The following is a 22539-nucleotide window of genomic DNA, read 5'->3' on the forward strand; positions in this document are numbered from 1 at the left end:
TTTGTGTCCTGTATACTTATATTGTATTTAATTTGTACTTTAACATATTTAACATGTATTGGTCAACCTGCCATCTGGGGCAGGGGATGGGGGAAAGGAGGGGAGAAATTGGAACAAAAGGTTTGGCAATTGTCAATGCTATAAAATTATCCATGCATAAAACTTGTAAATAAAAAATTATAATTTAAAAAAAAGAATGCTTGTGTCCAAATGTACAGTCAGTCCATAAGATTCAGAGAATTCTTTTATTTTGTGCTGATTTCCTCATAATTCCATCTTTAGTCTTGTTACCTTTTGTTCTTGTTGAGGATGCAGAGTGTGACACCTGCAATGATGCAAATCCCTGCAACTGCACCAACCACTGACAACACTATTGTTGAAATACTAACACCAGCTGGAACTTCTGGAACATATAGAGATGCTTGAGCTATGTTCGATATAGGTGACGTCAGGTTGGCTTTATCAACTGCCTTAATAGCAAAAAAGACGGTGGTGCCATTTTCTATAGTCAAATCTACTGGTTCAAACATGAAGACTTCTTTGGAGTTAGCATCATTTGGAATGAAGTCACTAGTATTCACTTGGAGAGCAGTGGAGCAGTGTCGAAGTTTTCTCTTAGTTTGATGATATCTTTACTCATTCTTATAATGTAGTATTGAGCTAAAACAGAGAAGAGACCGTTGTTTAGGACCAGGACTGTAGGCCATCTTGGACACATAGAGGTATTCAGAGACCAGAAATAACCATGTGGAAAAACCAAACAAGAATGACTTGTTTTTAGGGAGGCTGAAACTTAAATGTCCCCAAGGAGGACCTGATTCCACCATGTAGATTAGTAATAAACACTGGAATCCTGTTTGCAGGGGAATTTGATCCTAAGTGTTCAGGGAATAGAACTAGATCTGGCCTTTGACCCATATGACTGATCGGAGGAAAGATACCTCCATGTACCTCCAGGTAATGTATAATGTTATATAAGGACGTAACAACAATGAATGGATTTGGGTCTCCGCCTGTATAGACAGCATTTATTAAATAGTGCTACTTCCAATGCCTTTATTACTCTTATCTTCAAAGTCATGTCTAAAGAAAGGCCTATTGGAATTCTGGTCATCTGTGTCCCACTCCCAGACCCTTCCCACATACATGCTATGAATAAACTAAGGCCTATATCTCGGAATTATTTCCTTATCAGCTTTTCAAGTTGAACTTTGGTTTTTCAGGGCTCAGTTAACTTAGATCTTTTCTGTTTCAGAGTTCTGGAATCATTTTTTCTCAAATCAGGTATTGCTAATTTAGTCTAAGAACTGGTTTAGAAATCACAATTTTCAGAATCTGTTAATTTTCTTTTTCTCTTAAGGTCAGTCCCTCATTTTGTATGTGTATTTGTGTGTGTTACTATTGTTGTTTTCCCTTTTCTACATTGCTAGTGAATCAAAACTGGTTGGCACACTTACCTTGTCCCTCATCATAGTTATCCCCAGGGGCTGTCCAGGTCAGATTAATATGATTATCTTCGATATTAGCCTCCAGGTCAATAATTTGATTTGGTGGAAATATATCTGGTATAGGGCCACTTGGAATATTTGTTAAGATAAATGAACCTCCTAAGGATGTTCTGCTGAAACTTAGATTATTTCCTTGAATTTCATCTTCACTAATTTCAGGTTTTGGTGGATTCATTTTGATTTCACCTGCATCAAGGGAAAGAAAAAGCATCAATAGTCTTGTCCTTGATACTCCATTCCACACAAATACATGATCTGTAACCCCAATCTTTTGGTGTCCCTTCCCAACTTCAACAATGGGAAGCCTATTTGATGAGGGAAAACTCTCCTTGCTGAGGCAGCTCATTTCACTAGGGGAGAGCTCTAAGTGTTAAGAAATTTTTCTTTCTATCAACCCGATCTTTCTCTTTGAAACTTACGCTCATTGAGCTTGGTTCTGCCCTCTGAAGTTAAGCAGTACAAATTTACTCTCTCCTCCTTGGGATATCCTTTCGACTACCTAACAGATAAGTCTTCTCCGCTTTGGGCTAACTAGCCATGTTACCTTCAGTCAGTTTCATAATGTAGGAACAATCTTTACTTTGAAATCCAACTTCAGTTAGATGCTCTCTTGCCCTTGCCTCAAGATAGCATCATGGTTTGTTATGGGAGGTTCCTTACCATTCTCTACCCATCCTGGTACATATAATGCTCCGTTCACTTGAGGTCTTGACTTTTGGGTGTTTGTTCCTCCCAGGGCTCTTACTTTTAAGCTGTATCTACCATCAGTTTTATAGGCTGTGAAATACCTTGAGTAGACACCATCATTTTTATAAGCATCAGCTCCTTTTTTGAGGAAACAAATTAAAAAGCAGTGTTATAATTAATGAACATATAACTTCTCAGAAATAAACTTGAATATTGGGGGATAATAGTATATATTCCATGAATGTATATGAATGTGCATGTATATATGTGCCACTTCTATACATGAGTACTTCAGAGTTCTCAAAGCTTATTAAAAACATGATTTTACTGCAATCTCCTAACAATTCTGTAAGGTAGATAATGTAAGAGTGATAGAGTCAACTTGTACTAGAGGTAGCTGATCAATTTTTAATAAGAATGTTTTTAGCTTGGAAATATGTATAAATTGGCCCTTGATTTATTGTTTGATATTGGATTCAATTTCTTGAATTCGTTATTTAAAAACATAATGAAAATTAAACTTAGCAGTGTGTTATATGTTCTTTTTTCCTCCAGTCAGTTCTTAAAAATTTACCAGTATGCTGCAGATGAAAGGTATTATTGTGCCCATTATACAAATGAGGATACTGAAACTTGAACAAATATATGTAAGAGGCAGAATTTGAAATCATGTCTCTTCCCTCTCTCAAACTCTAAATCTAATCATTTGTTAAGTCTTGTCAATTCCACCTACCTCTATATCATCTCCTGCATCAGTCTGTTTTTTTCTATTCATACACACTCTACTCTAATTCAGGCATTTCTATGATTATAATAGCCTCCTAATTGGTTTTCCTGTCTCTAGTCTCTTTCCTCTGCTAATATTCCTAAAATATCTGAACAGATGACCTTCCTATGCAAAAATCTATAACTACCCCCTATTACCTCTATATAAATTCTATCAGTCTTAAATCCCTCCATAATCTGGCTGCCAATTACCCTTTATAGTATTATTTCCTATTACTCCTTTCATGTAACCTCCATTCCAGTCAGATTGGCAGACTAACTTTGCCCTGTATACATACTTTAACCTCTTAATTCTCTGCCTTTGCTTAAGTGTTTCACTGGCCTGACATTTTTGGAATGTGCTCCTTTCTCATTTCTGCTTCTGGGAATCCATGCTTCCTTCAAAGTTTAGCTCAGGTTCTGTCTCCTATACAAGGGCTTTCCAGATTCCCCTTGTTAGTTCCTTCCCTTTTTTCTCCCATACTCAAAGCACTTCAGATTGAACTTGTATAAATTTTGCATTTACCTCTCTGTTTACATGAGGTATTCAGCCAGTTTGAATTTTAAGTTCCTTGAAGGCAAGGATTGCTTACAGTTAGTTCATTTAGCTCCTAGCATTATGCCTTATCCTAGTAGGAATATAATAAGTGTCTCTCAAATAGACACATTTTTATTAAGGGGACATCACACATAGTGCCAAGAGAGTCCTTTCCCCTTAATATACAGAAATTCCAAAAGGTAAAAAAGGCATTATTTGAAGTCTGTCCACATAGTGCATTCCCAGGAGGGAATGAATTGGGATATCCTTTCGACTACCTAACAGATAAGTCTTCTCTGCTTTGGGCTAGCTAGTCATGTCACCTTCAGTCAGAAGGGACAGAGGCAAGGTTGTGGTGCTGATGTTTGGTCAATATAAGCATTATCCTTCCTCCCAAAGATGAAAGAAAAAGTTGGGAGTCCCTGCTCTAAAGTATTTCCCTATAGTCTAATGACTTTGAATTTGCCTTTTACCAAATACTTTTAAAATTTGTTTGATATTTGATAACACTCTTCTGTGGGTCCCTGTCCTCTATGCTATAAAATTACATAACCCAAGGTGGATTCAGATCTAAGGGAGAGCTCTGATTTATAGTTTGTTTATAGACTATACACCTTCTCTAAGGCTAAAAGCTTCTTACCTGTCTTTGTGGGTCATTAGGAATCATTTATGTTTCCAAGAAACAATCATCTTGTTTCTCAAGCCTGATGTTAACATTCATTCAATTCAATTCAGTAAGCTGGAGATACATTAACAAAAAGGAAATAGGCTCTGTTCTCAAGATTATATCTAATTTGGCAGACAACTCAAAGCTAATAATGTAAAGGCCAATACAAAGCATGTACAAGGCAAATGCCAAGCAAGTTGGTGGGGTAGGAGATGGAACCTGATTTGTGTTTTATTTATTTATTTATTTATTTATTTTTTTATTTAATAGCCTTTAATTTACAGGATATATACATGGGTAACTTTACAGCATTAACAATTGCCAAACCTCTTGTTCCAATTTTTCACCTCTTACCCCCCCCACCCCCTCCCCTAAATGGCAGGTTGACCAGTAGATGTTAAATATATTAAAATATAACTTAGATACACAATAAGTATACATGACCAAAACATTATTTTGCTGTACAAAAAGAATCAGACTCTGAATTATTGTACAATTAGCTTGTGAAGGAAATCAAAGATGCAGGTGTGCATAAATATCTGATTTGTGTTTTAAAAGTAGCTAAGGATTCCAAGAATCAGAGGTGATGAAGGAATAGATGCCTTATTCAAGAAAAGGGATAGGAAGGAAAACTTTTGAACAGGCCTACAATTCCTTTCAAAGAGAATGAAGCCTGGTTTTCAGGGATCATGAGCTAGAAGAGATCTTTGATGTCACAGAGTCCAGCTCCTTGCTTTACAGTTGTAGAAATGGATACTCAGCCAGATTGTGATTGCCCCAGACCACACAGCAAATATGTTTCAAAGTGCTATTTTTCATTTTATTTTGTTAAGGTTACTCAAATATAAAAGTTATGAATTTGAGTATTCCCTTTCAGCATAAAAAGCTATTAATGATTTCTTGCCAAGAATGCTAATGAATATGGGTGCAAACATTTTCAAGGAAATTTTAGCAAGGAGATTACAATATATACAAAGATCAGACACTTCTTTCTTAAAAGACAAAGAACCTTGAGGTTTTTGTGGGGGAGAAGTTACCTGCACCATTATCCAGAAGATCCAGAGTCACTGTTGTTCCATCAGCTGATTCAATGAGAGCTGTTACATTGGCTCCTATAATAGGCAGGGATCCTTGGCGAACTTCTGCATAAGCAATCACTGGACTAGGGAAGCTGCTGTTATTTTCATTCATTTTAGCATCCACTGTAATGGGAGGTACAGAAGGGTTTGCAGCACGAGAGGTTACTGTCATAGTTAGTGTCTGTGCACTTGACTTAAGACTGTAAGTCCAAATTCCATCCTGAAAAATCCAGTAGAAATTTGTTACAGCAAAATAGGGTTAAGACCTGCTTTACCTACTTGCTCTGGTACCCATTATCTATGTTAACCCCTTATTTGATTTATATAAGTGAACATAAAGAAAACTATTTGTTAGAAAGTTGTATGGTTGTTTCTCTGGTCAGCTGTGATAGTCATTTCAATCCATTCTTGCCTATGAGTTATCTTATGTTGTTATTAATTTAGTTAAATTAATTTAGTTAATTAATTAGTTATTTTATTTTCAGAAGAAAGATTTTGGCTGCTGGAACACATGGGTTTTAAAATTCTGGATGGGGAAATAGTGTCATTAGTATGTTCATACCAATCAGAAAAGGCTCTATAATTTCCCTGCCTGCTCTTGTGACATGTGTTCTAGCCCAGTTTCTGCCCTTCTAATACTTCTTTCTCTTTTCTTTTTGCTGAGGCAATTGGGGTTAAGTGACTTGCCCAGGGTTACATAGCAACATTCTGATACTTCTTATAAGAGTTCTTGCTTGCTGCAGTGTAATTTTTTAAGCTTTTGCTTTTGTGACCAATTCATCACATTTCTAAGAGAACATATAGAATAAGAATGAGTTTTTTCTATTATTAATAAAAAACAAAACCTATTGTCATTCAAAATAGTTAAAAAGTTATAATACTGATAATAAAGTCTTGACACCATTTTCTGAACATTTCAAGAAAACACAAGAGAAAAGGCTGATTTCTTACCTTGGCAGTGTCTGGTATTTGTAGATAAGCCATTTTGGAGTTTGTATCCACTGAAAAATTGCTATATATTTTCCCACTGGGATCTGAGACAGATATTTGGGGTTGGTTTGCTGTCCAAGTGACAAGAAATAGTGTGTCATTGCCTATTGTGTTGTCAATAATAACTGTGCCATTCATCCACTCCCCATCCTTCAGAGTGGCTCCTTTACTCTCAAGCTGTTAAGAAAATAGAACAAAACATTTAGTGACTGGGCAGAGGAGTAAGTTATCAACAAATCATATCATATTTAATCTGAAGGACATACTAATGGATAAAAGACTATAAATTGCAGAGAAGGAACAAAAAGTACCATTTTTTTTTTCCATTGGTAGAGTGAGTTTCCTTAACTAGAAGTTCCCTGTAAAAATTAAATGAGAGGTTCTTTCCTTATCCCTCTGATTAATATCCACTAGGAGGTAGGATGGTTAGGAAAGGAGATGTGTCATTTGTTATACAAAAGTGCAAGAATAATATTCCTGGTTGTGAATTGATCCAACCATTCTAGAGAGTAATTTGGAACTATGCCCCAAACTCTATACACTATGCATAACCTTTGATCCAGTAGTGTTTCTACTGGGACTGAATGAGTTATGATCTAAGTATGTAATGGAACATTATTGTTCTCTGAGAAATGATGAACAGGCTGATTCTGGAAAGACATATTAACTGATGTTGGGCAAAATAAGCAGAATCAAGAGAACACTGTGCATAGTAACACAAGATTATGTGATGATCAATTCTGATGGACATTGCTCTTTACCACAATGAGGTGATTCAAGACAATTCTAACAACTTGTGATGGGGAGAACCAACCAACTCCAGAGAGAGAACTGTGGGGACTGAGTGTGGATCAAAGCATAGTATTTTCACCTTTTTTGTGGTTGTTGTTTGCTTTTGTGTGTGTGTGTGTGTGTGTGTGTGTGTGTGCTTTCCCTTTTGATGTGAATTTTCTTGTATAGCATGATATATATGGAAATATGTTTAGAAGAACTGCATATGTTTAACCTATATTACATTGCTTGCTGTCTAAGTGAGGTGGGTGGGAGACAGAGAGGGAGAACATTTTGGAATGCAAGGTTTTGGAAAGATCAATGCTGAAAACTATCTTTGCATACATTTTGGAAAAATGAAAAAATATTAAAATAGTACAGAAAAAAGAATAATATTCCTGGGCCAAAGAATGTGAAAAGATATGGATAAAATGAGATCCCTTATTTTTAGCCTAAGGTACTCCATTTTTTTCTACCCAACTTTTCTTCTAAATCAAATCCCTTCCATTCTGAGTGGGGAAAGAATAAAACTGTCATCTAAGGTAGGTTCTTGTTGAGTTCATGTTAATTTTGAGTCATCTTCTCAGAAGTGAGTTGGGTGGAAAGAAAGTCTTGAACAAAAGAACAAAAATTTAGAGTAGTCTCTGCCCATAAGGAGCTCATATTCTGCTTAGGAGGAACTTCATTTAAAATGAGAAAAACTGTATGTTCAAGATATATACACTAAAGTGGAAGATAATCTCAAAGGAAAGACATAAGCAGCTTCCAAATTCAGATTTCTCTATACTGAACCCTCTTGCCTCATGGGCATGGCCTGGCCTGCCCTGGTTCTGTCATACTTTTATTACTCCTGATTAAATCACTCTCACACTCACCACAGAGACTCGTCTATAGCTTTCCCTCTCTCCTTAAGCCTCCCATGGCTTTCTCTCCCTTACTCACTAATCTAAAAATCTTATCTCATTTTTCACTGAAGAAAATTTGCCGAGAGCTTCCTTTCACTCCCCCTTCATTTCATGTCTCCCATATGCTTTCTACCATTGTCTCTTTCACCCTTGCCTCACATGAAGTGGTAACCCTTCTTCTTGGTAGGGCAAAATCCTCTCTATGGACAAGAAATCCAATTCCATTCTGTCTTCTGCAACAGTTTGTCCTCTCCATCAATTTTACACTTTCATTTATCTTCAGTCCCCTTGTCTGCTGAACTCTTTGTATTATTAGCTGCCTGTTTCTATATTATAAAAATACCCATGTCCCCCCACTAGCCTCAAAAAAACCTTCATTTGATTTGTCCATCCCCACTAGCTGTCATCCCATACTCTCACTTTTTCAGCTAAACTCCTTGAGAAGGCTTGTTCCAAGAGCTGCTGCTTCTTCCTTCCCTCTCATTCTCTTCTTAACACTCTGCAGACTGACTTTCAACATCACCATTTAACTGAAACTTCTTTCTTTAAATTTGCCATAATGATCCTGTTGCTGTCTTGCTGCTACATCTAATGATCTCTCAATCCATAGCACTCCAGGCCTTTCTATAGCCACTGACACTGTTGATCAGTCTCTTTTCCATGATATTTTTTTTTTCCTTTGATATTCTGTGACACTGATCTCTGCCTTTTCACCTCCTACATATCTAACTGCTTCTTCCTAGTCTCCTTTGTGGGGTTTCCATCCAGGTCAAACCTGCTAATTATGCATTATAAAGCTATTTCCTGGATGGTTTTCTTTTCTGTTTTATACCATTTTACTTAGTGATATCATTGGCTTCCATTGTTTCAATTATTATCATTAAGCTGATGATTTTCAATTCAATTTATCCAGTCCTAATCTCTGTGCAGACCTTCACACTTGTAACTTTGCCTTCTATCTCAAATGGGTTGTGCCTTTGATATTTTAAATTCAATCTATCTAAAACTGAACTCATTACCTTTTTTCCCAATCTCCCCACTTTGTTACTTCCCTGTTACTATGAAGGGCCACACCATCCTTCCAGGCACCCAGACTCGTACCTTTAGTGTCATCCATAGCCAATCTCTTGTCACTTTTTCCTTTATAATATCTCTGGTCCATGGTAAGCACTTAATATATGCTTATTAAACCTTCTCTGGCTCATTTTATAGATGAGGAGCTGAAGCAAACATGGTCAGGAGACTTGCCCAAGATCACACAGCTAATATCTGAGTCCAGATTGGAACCCACAAAGGGGAATCTTTTTGACTTTAGAGCTGGCATTTCAGTCACTGTGCCACCAATACCCTGTTAGGGATCTTTGGAAAAGCCTCAGGCTTAGATTCAGATGACACTCAAGGTGTGAAAACATCATGGATTTGCAGAGAAGTCATGAGATCACTAGAGATCCATAGAGGGAACCAATGAGGTAGTCTTTAATGGTCAGAGAGTAGCATGGTGAGGGGAGTAGGACATGGAGATATGCAAAGAGAGGCCACTACTGATAGTGGGATGCATAAAATCAATGTCTGTAACCTCTAGAAGGAGCCATGAGGACTAGACAACTTTCTCAAAGCAGGCTGAGCTTGTTTCGTATATCAGTAGGGCAGTTAGAGCATCAGGTGAATCGGTAATGTGATTATTGCTGTGTTCTTTTTCCTTTCAAAAACTTAAATAAGAGTGGATAGCCAGTGGAAATGCTCACTGTCTAGAGGCAGCTGGGTGTCATAATCAATATAGCCCTAGTCTTGAAGTCAGAAAGAGACACCTGAATTCAAATTTGCCCTCCAGCACTTATTAGCCATGTGATCCTGGGTAAACTCTGCCTGCCTCAGTTTCCTAATCTATAAAATGAAGGTAATAATATAACTTATTTCATAAGGTTGTTGTAAAGATTAAATGAGACAATATTTGCAAAATTGTTCCTGGCACATAGTAGGCGCTTAATAGAACTTGAACTATATATATATATATATATATATATATATATATATACACATGTATATATATGTAGGTATGTATATACACATACATATGTATATAAAGAACACCTTTTATTTATACATCATTTCCCATTGATTATAATGTTCCAGTATGGTGCAGTGAAGAATGCTGGATGTTGAATCAGAGAACTAAAGTTCATATCTCATCATGGCCCCCATGACCTGCTTGATCTTGGGCAGGTCCATTTACTTCAGTTTCCTCACCTATAAAATGTGTGGTTTGGACTGGATGATTCTGGGGTCCCTTCCTACTAAATATCTATGATGTTTGATATGATGAACCTTAAAGTCCTTCTAAATTCTAAATCTCTCATAGAAGAATGCTGTGCTCTTCTGTCCTGGGCCAGAACTCCGAAACAAAGGATTCTTACAAGGTACTAAGTCAGTAGAATTGATAGAGACAATAGTTATCTAATTTAGCCTGGCTCAGTATGATTGATTTAATCCTACAAGGAGATGCTATGGGCCAGAACTTGAAACAAAGTACTAAGTGGAATTGAGGAGACAATGGTTAAATCTAGTTTAGCACTGATTTAATCCTACAACAAATAATGGTTTCCTAGTGATATAATGAATGGTTTGTACTCAGTGTGGGGCATATAAGCTAGAAGCCTCAGCCAGGGAGATTCAGAGACAAACAGACAGAAGCCTGGAGGCTGAAGGCTGGAACACAAGCCCTTGGACTAAGATTCATCCCATCTCACACCACCTTGATGGCAGGCTCTCCTCCTTCACTTCTTCATTGAAACCAAGACTTCGGAAGGCCCCCAGAAAACTAGCCAAGCCGCAAGTGAAGGAGATAAGACTTTGAAGGAGACAATAAAGGATTTGGACTTTAACACCTGGCTGTACTTGTGATTACTGAATTGAAATGAAGGCTGCTCCAGAGACCCTCAACAGAGAACATTACATTTTGGAGAGAATATTGTACTTCTATAAAACACAATTATGGGAAATGAGAAAATTGAAACTTACCTGGATGGATCTTTGGGTGATCATTCCATTTCCTGATGAGAGGGCACTGAAGGCATCAATGAGCCCATTGTTTTGGGCATTGTCTGTAGGAGTAGTCCGCTTACCACCTGAAGTAGCATTACATCATCAGAAGTTAAATAACTAGCCCTCATTAGAGAGAATTTAACAGTCTTAATTAAAATGTTATTTTTTTCAAAAAGTTTTATATTGCTTTATAAACTTCAGGCAGCCTACAGCTAGTTAGTATACAACCTCATTCTAGGAGAGCAGTGTAAAATTTTCAGTTTTGTGTTGTATAAACTGTATATTATACAATAATTAATATCTCATTTATCTGGAAAACAACCAAAACTTTGGGAAGAGATAAGAAAGACCAATGAGGAACCACATGAGTGTCACAGAATCCATGATTTAAACCAGTTCACATATTTCATTCTGTCTGGAAAGTTCACTCATTCCCCAGGGATGGTGACAGGCATTGATTGACCCAAGAGAATCAAATCCTACTTTATTTGGTATCCATTGCTTATTTCTCCTCATCAGGGCTATGATTTGGCCCTTAGTTTAGGAATAACTCATCAGATCTTGTTGACATCTTTGTGTCCATGTCTCATTTTCTTCTTCACACCTAAGTAAACTGTTAAGTTATTGTTGACAGTGACTGTGCCATTTTTCACCTAGCACAGTGCCTTAAATGGAATGGGCTCTGAAAAAGTGGTTGCTGACTTTGTTCACTTGAATTAACTATTTCTGTCATGATCTTTGAAAAATCTGGGAGATTGTAAAGGCATGAATGACCATTTGTATGGATGTGGGTTGGACTTGATTATCATTGATGGATGTCAAAGATCAGTTTTGAGATGCTGTAATTCTATCATTGGATAGATAGCCTTTGAGACTTATTTTAGGGGAAAAATCATCACAGAACTAACATAAGGACAAATCTCTTTCTCTGAATGTGCAGCTCAGCATGATCTCAGATGACATACAGTAAGGCTGTTGTTGGATTTTATTTAAAGTCTCTCCAATTTGGGAAGACCAGTCATTTGTTTAATTTCCCACTGAGTTACCCTTTTCGGAATGTCTCCATCCTATCCCCAGGAACTTCATCTTCCTCCAATTCACTTCAGTCCTGGACCTCATATTTCATCAGTCTTACTGGCCCCAGTCACTCCTCCCACTATCTGATTGGAGCGAGTGGAGAATGGAGGGCAGAAGGTGGAGAGCAGAGAGCTCCTTTGCAAGCTTCCATTTCAACAAGATGCTCAAGCCAGTCATCTATTCATTTCCCACCAACGTTCATTCTTCTGAACTTCATCATCCTTGTTCTGAGCATCTATCTCTCCCCTTCCCCATTTCAGCTTCTTTTTGGGTGTTATTTTCCCCCTCTCCATTAGATGTGAGTTACTTGAAGGCATACTTTCTTCTGCCTTTCTTTGTGTCTCCAGCACTTAGCTCAGAACTTGGGTAGACACTTGAATGTTTATGGACTGATCTTCCAGAGCTTATTCCCCTCATCTATAGTCTTCAGAAAACCCCAATGATCTGTAGATCTTAGAGGAGAACTCTAGGGAGGTTCCCATAGAAATAATCTGTTCTGCCTACTAAAGAAACAATTCCTGCAGGTTATCTTTTACCTGTCAATTTTGACAGCTCCTCCAGGGCTCTGTCTGCAGAAGGTCCCAAAGCGACCGTGTGGATAATGGCTCCACTTTGTCTTACTTCTTCAAAACATGTTCTGATAGTACTGTCTTCTCCATCAGTCAGAAGGACAATCTCTGCACCATCAGTTGAGAATTTTTTTCTGATTGCCTGAAAGCACAAATTCATGTCAGACATTGGTAAGCAGACTCAATGTTTCCAGATAACCTCAAGTGAGTGGAAGTGACCCGGAAAAAAGAAACAATAAAGGACAAAATCCCAAAACCTCAGGAACATCTTCCTCTCTTCAAATTTTCAAATATGAAAAGGGCAACTTTCAGAAACTCAGCCCAAGCCATTTTTCTCTTTCTTTAATTCGGAATAATTTATCACAGTTGCTGCTGTCATTTGGAACCAGAGCTGTTCTGGGAAAACTGAGTGACCCAAGTTCTGTACATTGATATTTCTTCCCAGTCAGGATATCTGTTCTTTTTGGCTCTAGAACATAGGTGAACAGGTAAACACAAAGGAAGGAATTGCTTCTGATTGTTTTGTTATTACTAGGGTAAAAGAGTTAAAGAGGAGAAAGTTTATGAATCTTAGAAGAGAAAAGTTATGATAGAGAAGGCAATGTTGGAATCTAAGGCTCTCAGAACCTCAGTTTCCTCATCTGTTAAAGGAAGATATAGGTTGCCTCTGGTCTCTTCCAGCTCTCAACATCAGTGCCCATAAATGAATGCAAACTGTTTGCATTTTTGTTTTTCTTCCCAGGTTATTTCTACCTTCTGAATCCAATTCTTCCTGGGCAACAAGATTACTGTTTGGTTCTGCACACATATATTGTATCTAGGAAATCTGTGACATATTTAACATGTATAGGACTGCCTGCCATCTGGAGAAGGGGGTGGAGGGAGGGAGGGGAAAAGTTGGAATAAAAATGAGTGCAAGGGATAATGTTGTAAAAAATTACCCAGGCATGGGTTCTATCAATAAAAAGGTATAATTATTAAAGATAAATAAATAAATAAAAAGAAAAAAAAACATCAGTGCCCATGTTCCTGAGCAATGGAGAACTGGTTCAGGAAGCCCAAAGTCAGTGGTTCCCCTATAATTTCCCTGAGATTATCTACCACATGCATTCCAATCAGCCCTTTGCTATGCTGGTTGCATTTATTCTTTCTCGTCTCTTACAACATCTATTCCAACAATTTTCCTAACTCTTTGAGACACCAAGTTCTCTTCCATATCCTAGCACATGACATCATCTTTTACTTTGCTAAAAAACTGAAATTATCTGATGTGCCTTCTGGTCTCTCATCCATTTCCTTCCTCCTGTGTGAAAGGAAACAGAAGTGCTCTCATGTCAAAGCCAATTTCTTCACTTTGACCCTTCCCTTTCCTTTGCTCCAGGACCTTGTTCCATTCACCCTTAGCTTTCCCTCTTACATATCCTCAGTATCCCTCTTTATTAATTTCTTCCACCATTCCTACATGCTCTATACTCTGTAAATTAACTTGATCTTGAGTACAGGCTCAGGCTCTGTCTTTTTCCTCTTCTGTCTTAAACTTCGTGCCCTTCACTTGTATACCACTTACATCCTTACTGAGTTCCATATGTTTTCTATTGAAGTATGTAGCTACAAAATTATCCATATTCCTTATATTCCATATCCATTATCCTTAGTCCTCATGCTTGTTGACCTTTATCTCATTCTTTTTATATCAAAATTAGTCACACAAATACTTGATATATCTAATCCCTAACCCACTAACTTGACATTTATTTTTTAGCCTCCTTATTCATAAAATAAAGCTGTTAGATTATATGATCACTAAGATAGTTGTACGTATAGTTGTTTCTTATCAAATGGAGTGGTGTTTAGGTAGTATTGGTGCATCAAAATGTAGAAAGCCCTACATAATGGGAGTCAAACAATCAATTTGTTATTCTTTGGCTGTGCTGTATCTTTCTCCTAAATGGATGACAAACAACTCTTTGTCTCAGTGTGTTTCATAATCAACAGAGTTAGAAATGTCTGCCTTTCACAGAATGGAGTCAAGATTGAACATCATTGCTCCTGGTTGTCTTAGATGTCTTTGATGCATTCAATGCATTTCATTCTATATCATACCCAGTAACCTTAACTTCAAAAGTCATCAATCCCCTTCCTCTCCTTCTACAGATGAAGAAGCTGAAGCCTACAAAAATTGTGTTCTGTCCAGGTCACACAGCTAGAAAGTTCCTGAAGAAGAATTTGAACTTGGCTCCTCAAGTTGATTGTTCTATCCATTCTCGAACACTTGTTACCTTGCAGGAGTGACTTGAATTCAAGTCTTCCTGCCTGTAAAGCTGACTTTCTTCCTTTCATACATTAAGTGCTTAATATTTGTTGGGCTGAATTTAATTAAGATTTGTCCATATCACCATTTGTTGATATTCTTTCCCCTCCCTAGACATATCTTCACTTTTAGATGAATCAAATGTATACTAGAAAATAGGCACATGAGGGCCTTTCAGAATATAAATTCACTTTTAAAATATCCACTACAATAGAGACAGGAGAAGGGAGATTATTTCACCGTAAATGCTGCTCTGAGTCCAGAACAGATGGATGTTCCTCCGGAAGCAATACCAGGTAACTTTGTAATGAGTGTGTTCCTCTGGTCATCGGTCTCTATCTGTACCAGGTCACTTTGAATAGTGGCTGCACTGTCAAATGTGATCATTCCAACCCAGGATCCTTTTTCAATGATTTGAAGCAAGAAGAGTTTTGAGGCTTGTTTCAGTCGGTTTAGCCGGTCCCCACTCTGAATGAAAACACAAATCAAATTGGCAAGTGGTTATCTCCAAGCAAGCTATAGTAGAATGGGCTCAGCCCACATATGGAACTCTAGAGACTCTGGGTGAAAACTCTGAATTCTCAAGGGCTAGACCAGAAGAACACAAGCTCTAGACTATTCTTCTAGGCTAGAAAGGAGTTGAGGATGTACTTCAGGAGAGGCCATATTTCCTATATGAGAACAAGGCCACCTTTATTTGGAGAAGCACAGTACAAGGTGATAATGGGGCCAGTTTCAGTCACCATTATGCTCAAAGCTTAAGTGGTGGGAGTGTTTGTCTCTACATTGATGGGCCCTCATTAACAAACTAGCAGATTCTCAATTCTCTGAAACATAGGATTTTGAGTGAGATCATGGTTGTAAATGGATTAATGTTTGGCTTAGTAGATAAAAGAAGTTCTATTTCCTTTGAGTCATATCACCAAAGATGAGCTACCATGTGGATGCACATTTCTTTGGTACAGGGTACTCCCAGATGAATTAACTCTCTCTATCAAGGCAAGTTGGCACCTTTTCTGAAACTTGCACGTTCAAAGAATTGCCTATGCAGTACATGCCAGATATAGGAACTAAGATCAGATCTTCCTGATTCAGAGATCAGTTTTCCATCCATTTTACCATATTTTCTCTTAATAAATCATTTTTCACCAAGGAAACTAATGAAATTTTTGTAGGACTATTAGGCTATTTTGATGAGTGGGGAATGGTGCAGTATAGTAGAGGGTGCTGACAACATTAATGAAGTTTTAAGTATTTTAAAGTATGTAATCTGAGCTAATTTTTAGGTAGAATGTTTGATGCCTTTGTACAGTCATCAATAAAGGATCTAAATATGAAGTCACACAAAGTGGATTGGGTAGTTTGACTAACAGGGACTCTAGATGTTCATGGATAAGAAGCTAACTATAGAGCAAATTCTTCATTTAGTCACTCTGGCAATTAAAATGTCATGTTGATTAAGGGATATTAACTATAAATAAAGATTCATGGAGAAAGAGCAGGGGAGGGAATATGAAAATGAGGGCTTAAAGGGAAACTCAGTGAAAGGATTCTTTTTAAAACCATGAGATCAGTTTAATTTCCAACAATCCCAAGATTTTATGAGGCCCTTTTATATTTCAACCTCCAGGAGAATGGAGTCCTTTTGGCTTACCGCCATGCTTCCAGACTTATCCAGAACTAAGCATAGGATTCTTTCTCCAATCTGCTTTAATGAGAAGCTGGGTTTTGGTGGTTGTGCTGCTGTCATAGGAGTGGATGTCTTGTAGTCTTCTGAATCTTGGATCACTTCCCATGTGCTCCGGAGGTTGCACTTCCGGTTTTGAGCATTTGGAGCATCTTTGTTATGGTTCTCTTTTCTACAAAATTCAACCACCTGAAAAGCCCAATTTCATGATAAGTATAGAAATTATAAACAAGGGATTCCTAACCTGAACTAGATTTTGAAAAGACATTTTCACATCATTTTAATTATGATTTATTTTTCTTGTCATCCTGGCATTTTATTTTATACATTTAAAACTTGATTATTGGAAGGATTCCAAAGGCTTCACCAGAGTACTAAGGGATCCATGACACAAAAAGGGGGAAGAAACTTTTCTTTAAGCCATAAATATGATCAATCCAACTTGCAACTCAATGATGATTTAGGGAAGAAAACTAACTCATTTGAAAAACTCTTCATGACTTCTGGGATTCTAATCCTTCCCCTTTCACTATCTTGATCAAGGCATTTAACTTGAGTGTCCTCACTGGCAAAGTGAAGAAGTTGGAGTAGATAAGTAGGTCTTGTGATTCTTTTACACTTAAAAATTGAGGACCCTTCCTCCTTAGAGCTTTTGTTATGTCACTGTTACCTATTTATATTTACCATATTAAATATTAAAATATTTTAGTATTATTATGAACTAGGGAGGAACCTCCAGTAATATCTCTGGGATTGCAGGTCAAGTGTGCATTAATCAATTCTAAGAGGCTGTGAAGAGCCAATTGTTGAATTTTCATCATGATCATTTACAGTCAGTAAATGCTAAAAGTAAAGACTAGGTTTATTGTTTTGCTGAGTATCTAGGGCAACAAATAACAACCCATGCCATAGGAAACCAGTTAACATTTAAACATGTGTCATGCATATATACATATATATATGTATGTGTCTTTGTCATTCATATATATATATATGATTAGTATAAATGTATATATACACACACACACATATACATTGGCTCACTGAAAAAAATTTATATATATATATAAATTTATATATATATATAAATATATATATATATATAAATTTATATATATATATAAATTTTTTTGAAAAAAATTATATATATATATATATAATTGGCTCACTGAAAAAAATTTATATATATATATAAATTTTTTTGAAAAAAATTATATATATATATATATAATTTTTTTTTCAGTGAGCCAATTGTTAAACATTCACCAGCATACTCTTGTCCACATTGTTCCCCAGTCTACAGTTTGAGGACTGGATTAAGTGATTTCCAGGTTTTCTTCCAACTAGATTCTTCTCTGAGTATCTAGGGCTTGAGTTTTATGAGCACTTGCAGCATGAAAAAACAGTGACTGAAACCTTGATTTGTGTGAGCAATTCCAAGATGAAGAGACAATGACAAAGACAGCTAGATCATGGAAACATCTCATGAAGCTGAATTTCAGCAGAATATGTGACAAAGTTTCTTCATGAACACATTGAAGAAATGTAGAAAGAATAATCACATAGACAATTAGGTTCAGCCCTGGGTGACTGAATCTAGAAATAGTGATTAATATAGTAATACAAAGGTATGATATATGGGAGGCTTTGTTTGGTGGAATGCCACAAGGATATTTCCTTGGCCTTGTTCTATTAATTTTTTCATCAGTGACTTGGATGATGGCATAAAGAATATTTGTGTCTGATATTCAGATGTCTTACAAGTGTATTGGATAGCTAATACATCAAGTGGCTGCATCAATACAACAGGCTTAAACAGGGAGTGAGGTAAAGCACAGAATGTGCCAAGAAGTGAAGTCCTTCCCCTGGGTTCAACAACCACAAGTACAGAATGGGGAGATGTGTCTATACAGACGTTCATAAAGAGCATTTATCAGTCACCTGTTAGATACTGTGCTAAGCCCCTCACAATTGTGATTTCATTTGATCCTCAATAATCTTGGGAGGTAAGTACAGTTATTCTTCCATTTTACATATAAGGAAGCTGACTTTCCCAGGATCACATAGGTGGGAAATGTCTACAGGTAGATTTGAATTCAAGTCTTTCTGAGTCCAAACCCAGCCTGTAACATACCACAATACCTTGTTGCTTCAATGAGACATGTCTGTATGTATGTATGTATGTACACACACATATAGGTTTATGTATAAGAATAACAGAAAGTAAAACATTAAAAAGAACTATTAAGGATGTATTGACATCACTACCCCACCTTACTTCCAAGAAAGCTTTCTCTGCAAAGGCCCAACTTTATTTATTTTAAGGATTTAAGGGGTTTTTAGTGTACCCTAAACTTAAAGAGAAGCCAGAGGACATGTGTGAGGTAATGGAGTTATAAGAAGACTGGAGGAGTGAAAGTGGGGTTCCCTTTGCTGCTTTCCCTTTTAGTGAGACATAAAGGCTCACTAAGGGGCTGCTCAGCACAAGGGACCTGCCTCAGGTCATCCAGACAGATGTTCTGACAGAGCATGTGAATAGCAAGACCATTGAACTACTAGTGGGACCATGTAATACTCAAATCATTTCTCCAAATCTGTTTCTTCATGTATGAAAGGGAAATGATGGTTATAGCTAATAAGGACATTTTCATGGTCAAATTAGAAGGTAGGGGAAAGTGTTTTGCAAAGTATAACACTAATAAATCTTTTTCTTAGCATTAGAATACATTGTGTCTTCTGTTTAGAACCAATGATCCAAATACTTACAGAATCAATGCTTTGCATGAACATGATGGAGGCTTTCTCAGTCTGTCCTCTGTCAGGTATGAATAAACACTCTTTTTGAAACTTTCCTGTGTTTGGATCTGTCCTGCATGATCTGATGGAACAACTGCCTCCAGAACATACATTCACCTTATTTGTACCAGTGATAGCATCAGAACATCTGAAAACATATTAAGATTAGATTTTAAGAATATTAATTAATTTAAAACCACTCGAACCCATGTGTATCTCCAATGTTATCACATTAATTATCTCTTCATCAACAAAAGTGTGTATCAGGAATTCCATTTAGGTAGTAAAGTCTCAGATAGCCAGGAAGAAATATTTCTATTTGACATAGAACTCCTGCAGAGAATTTCAGGGCTTTTGAACTATCCCAGTGCTAGCCTATCTGTAGGGAGTTGGTACCACGTTTGGTTAACTGGTATCCTTGACAGTGCTGTTCACAGGGATGGGCTCCTTATTCTCAGGAACTACAGGTAAGTGCTCAGTATTATCACCACTAACATGGGGCAACTCAAGTTCTTTATCTCTATTCCTAAAAATCTAATGTGCTTTCTTTTGATCTTTTTCACAAGTTTCAGTCATTCCTTAGATGAAAAGTATTCAACAGAGTATGTCTCAGGGATTTCTGGCCCCCAGCTATGCATGTAGAAGAAACAAAAGCACTATAAAGACTCATGTCTCTCCCAATTATCCTGCGATTTACTTCACAACATTTTGTGTTTATATTTACATGAGTACATGTTCCTCCCAAGGTCTTGGAGAGCCAAGATCCTTTCATTTTTCTCTTTGTGTCCCTAGCACCTAGGACAGCACCAAGAACAGAGCAGATGTTTCTGCAAAGGTTGTGGATTAATTGATGCTAGATCATTTGTTAATCCAATAGGGGGACAAGGTAGATTTCCTGCAGGAACAGGAAGAGAGCAGGTGTAACCCACACAAGGAGGGATATCTGCATTTTCCTTCCTTGAGAGTTGTTATTACTTAAGCACTGAGAAGTAATAGAATATTGCTTGTGCTTCCTCCCCAAATCATAAAATACACTGAGAAATGGACTAATGGTACATGAGGAGAAATAGGGAACGAACCACATAGGTCCTTTGGTGCAGTGAAAGTGTGGTATTCCAACATTTGGAGGGATTTTTCTGTCTCTGCCTGTCAGAGTGTACTGCTGATATCCAGAGGAGGCAACAAGGATATGTACTGTCTTATCTCTCTAGAGCTGGCTTGTCCCTGAGGCCATGTTTGCATGTCTCTGTGTTCCAGACATATGTAGCAACTCCAAAGAGTCGGTCTGTGATAATTTTGTGCCTCCGATTCAGGAAAATGTTTGTGCTTTGATAAAACTGCCTCTGCTTTGAATGATGTTGGGATAGGAGCCTGACAAATATTATCTAAAGAAGGTAATAAAAAATTGATGATAAGGACACCATTGTAGTGTATAGATGAAAAGAAAAACAATCCTAATAACTGAAATATTTTAAAAATTAACTCAAGAGAAGATGATTTCAGTCTAATGTGGGTTCCAAAAAGTTAAAAGAAGATTGTCATACTTTACTGGTACATTTTTTCCATTAAACTTGTAGAAAGGTTCCTCTTCATTGTATTCCTCAAACACTCCCCACCGCAAATGGGCCCATTCATGAACTAAGATTTTACCTGTGGGAATATATTTGAAATGCAAAAACACAGTTACTTCTACAATTCAACAGTGCTGTGAGTATTCTCTCAGCTATGTGGGCATTCCTTGATCCCTGCAGTTTGCATCCTGGTCAAGCTTTCTTCTCCTGTGAAATTCTTATTCAAGGTTTCCCACCCATCACCTGTAGATAAACTGTCTAGTACCCGGAGGCCTTTTTTTCTAGAACTTTTCAATTTCATATTCAAGTCAGGTAGGTGGTCCAGTGGATAGAGCAATTCATGTGGCACCAGGAATTCAAATTCCAAGCTAATCTTACACACTTATTAGCTGCATGACCCTGGACAAATCTTCTAATCTTTGCCTTATTTCCTCAATTATAAAATGGAGATTCTGATCTCCATACTTTTACCTTATTTGTACCAGTGATAGCATCAGGACATCTGAAAACATATTAAGCCAGGTAGGTGGTCCAGTGGATAGAGCAATTCACATGGTACTGAAGGAAGGAAGGAAGGAAAGAAGAGAGGGAGGGAGGGAGGAAGGAAGGCAAGGACTTACCTCTAAAGGTTGTTGTGAGCATCACAACAGATAATTTTTGTAAAGACAGCACAATTCTGGACATAATAGTTCCTTCCTTCCCTCCCTCCCTCCATTCCCTTCCTCTCTGTTGACATTAGTCTCACATATCCAACTGCTTTTCAAACATCTTGACATGATGCCATAGTAGACACATAGTAGACACTAGTAGACACTTCTTTAACTCACTATATTCAAAACCAAATTCATTCTCTTTCTCTTTAACCCTCTCCTCTTCTTCCTGTTATTGTAGAGGACAACACTATACTCCCGGTTCCTCAGGCTCACAGCCTAGGAGTCATTCAGGATTCCTCATTCTGTCTTAATCACAAAATCCAGTGTGTTGTCAAGGCCTGTTGCTTTCTCTTTAGAAACATCTTTTGTATATGACTCCTCTCTTCTGTTGATGTCATCCCTCTTCCCCCACCCCAGGCCTTCACCATCTCTTATCTGGACTACTGAAATAAACTGCTGATGGATCTGCTTGCCTCAGATCTCCCCCAGTCCAATCCAACCTCTAATCAGCCACTAAAATGATTTCCCTAAAACTCAGGTCTGATCATGTCATCATTTATGCCCCGAATCCTTCCCTCTCATCCCCATCTCCTGTTAAGCTCTTTATCACTCCCAGGATCAAATATGAAGTCCTCTGGTATTCAAAGCCCTTTGTACTCTAACCACCACCTATCTTTCCAATATTCTTATGCCTTACTCCTCAATACTTGCTCTTCAGCCTAGCCTTCCAATGTAGCTTTCATTCTATTCTTCAAATAGCCTTGTGGCTAATTGACCAACAAAACAGTCTGTCTCTTGGCTCCAGACATTTTCTCTGGCTTTTCCTCATGCTTAAAATGTTTCTCCCTCTTCTGTTCTGACTAATGACCTCTGGGTCTCCCTTTAAATCCCAGTTAAAATTGTACCTTTTACAGGAAGGCTAT

At 37.5% G+C, this 22539-nt stretch overlaps 1 protein-coding gene across 1 annotated transcript in view; it reads right to left on the reverse strand.

Annotated features, from left to right (window-relative positions):
- Positions 1–231: 231 nt before the first annotated feature.
- LOC100935231 (calcium-activated chloride channel regulator 1-like) overlaps positions 232–22539 on the reverse strand; it is a 28308-nt gene continuing 6000 nt past the window's right edge. Inside the window, 12 exon segments of the mRNA XM_031969390.1 lie at positions 232–593; positions 596–660; positions 1458–1694; positions 2169–2333; positions 5203–5464; positions 6196–6411; positions 10929–11035; positions 12566–12740; positions 15150–15377; positions 16564–16785; positions 19363–19540; positions 20937–21042. Of these exon segments, the coding sequence (XP_031825250.1) occupies positions 288–593; positions 596–660; positions 1458–1694; positions 2169–2333; positions 5203–5464; positions 6196–6411; positions 10929–11035; positions 12566–12740; positions 15150–15377; positions 16564–16785; positions 19363–19540; positions 20937–21042 (2267 nt within the window). The 3' untranslated portion in view covers positions 232–287.

Source organism: Sarcophilus harrisii, chromosome 4 (assembly GCF_902635505.1).
Source record: "Sarcophilus harrisii chromosome 4, mSarHar1.11, whole genome shotgun sequence".
Classification (NCBI taxonomy): Eukaryota; Metazoa; Chordata; class Mammalia; order Dasyuromorphia; family Dasyuridae; genus Sarcophilus; species Sarcophilus harrisii.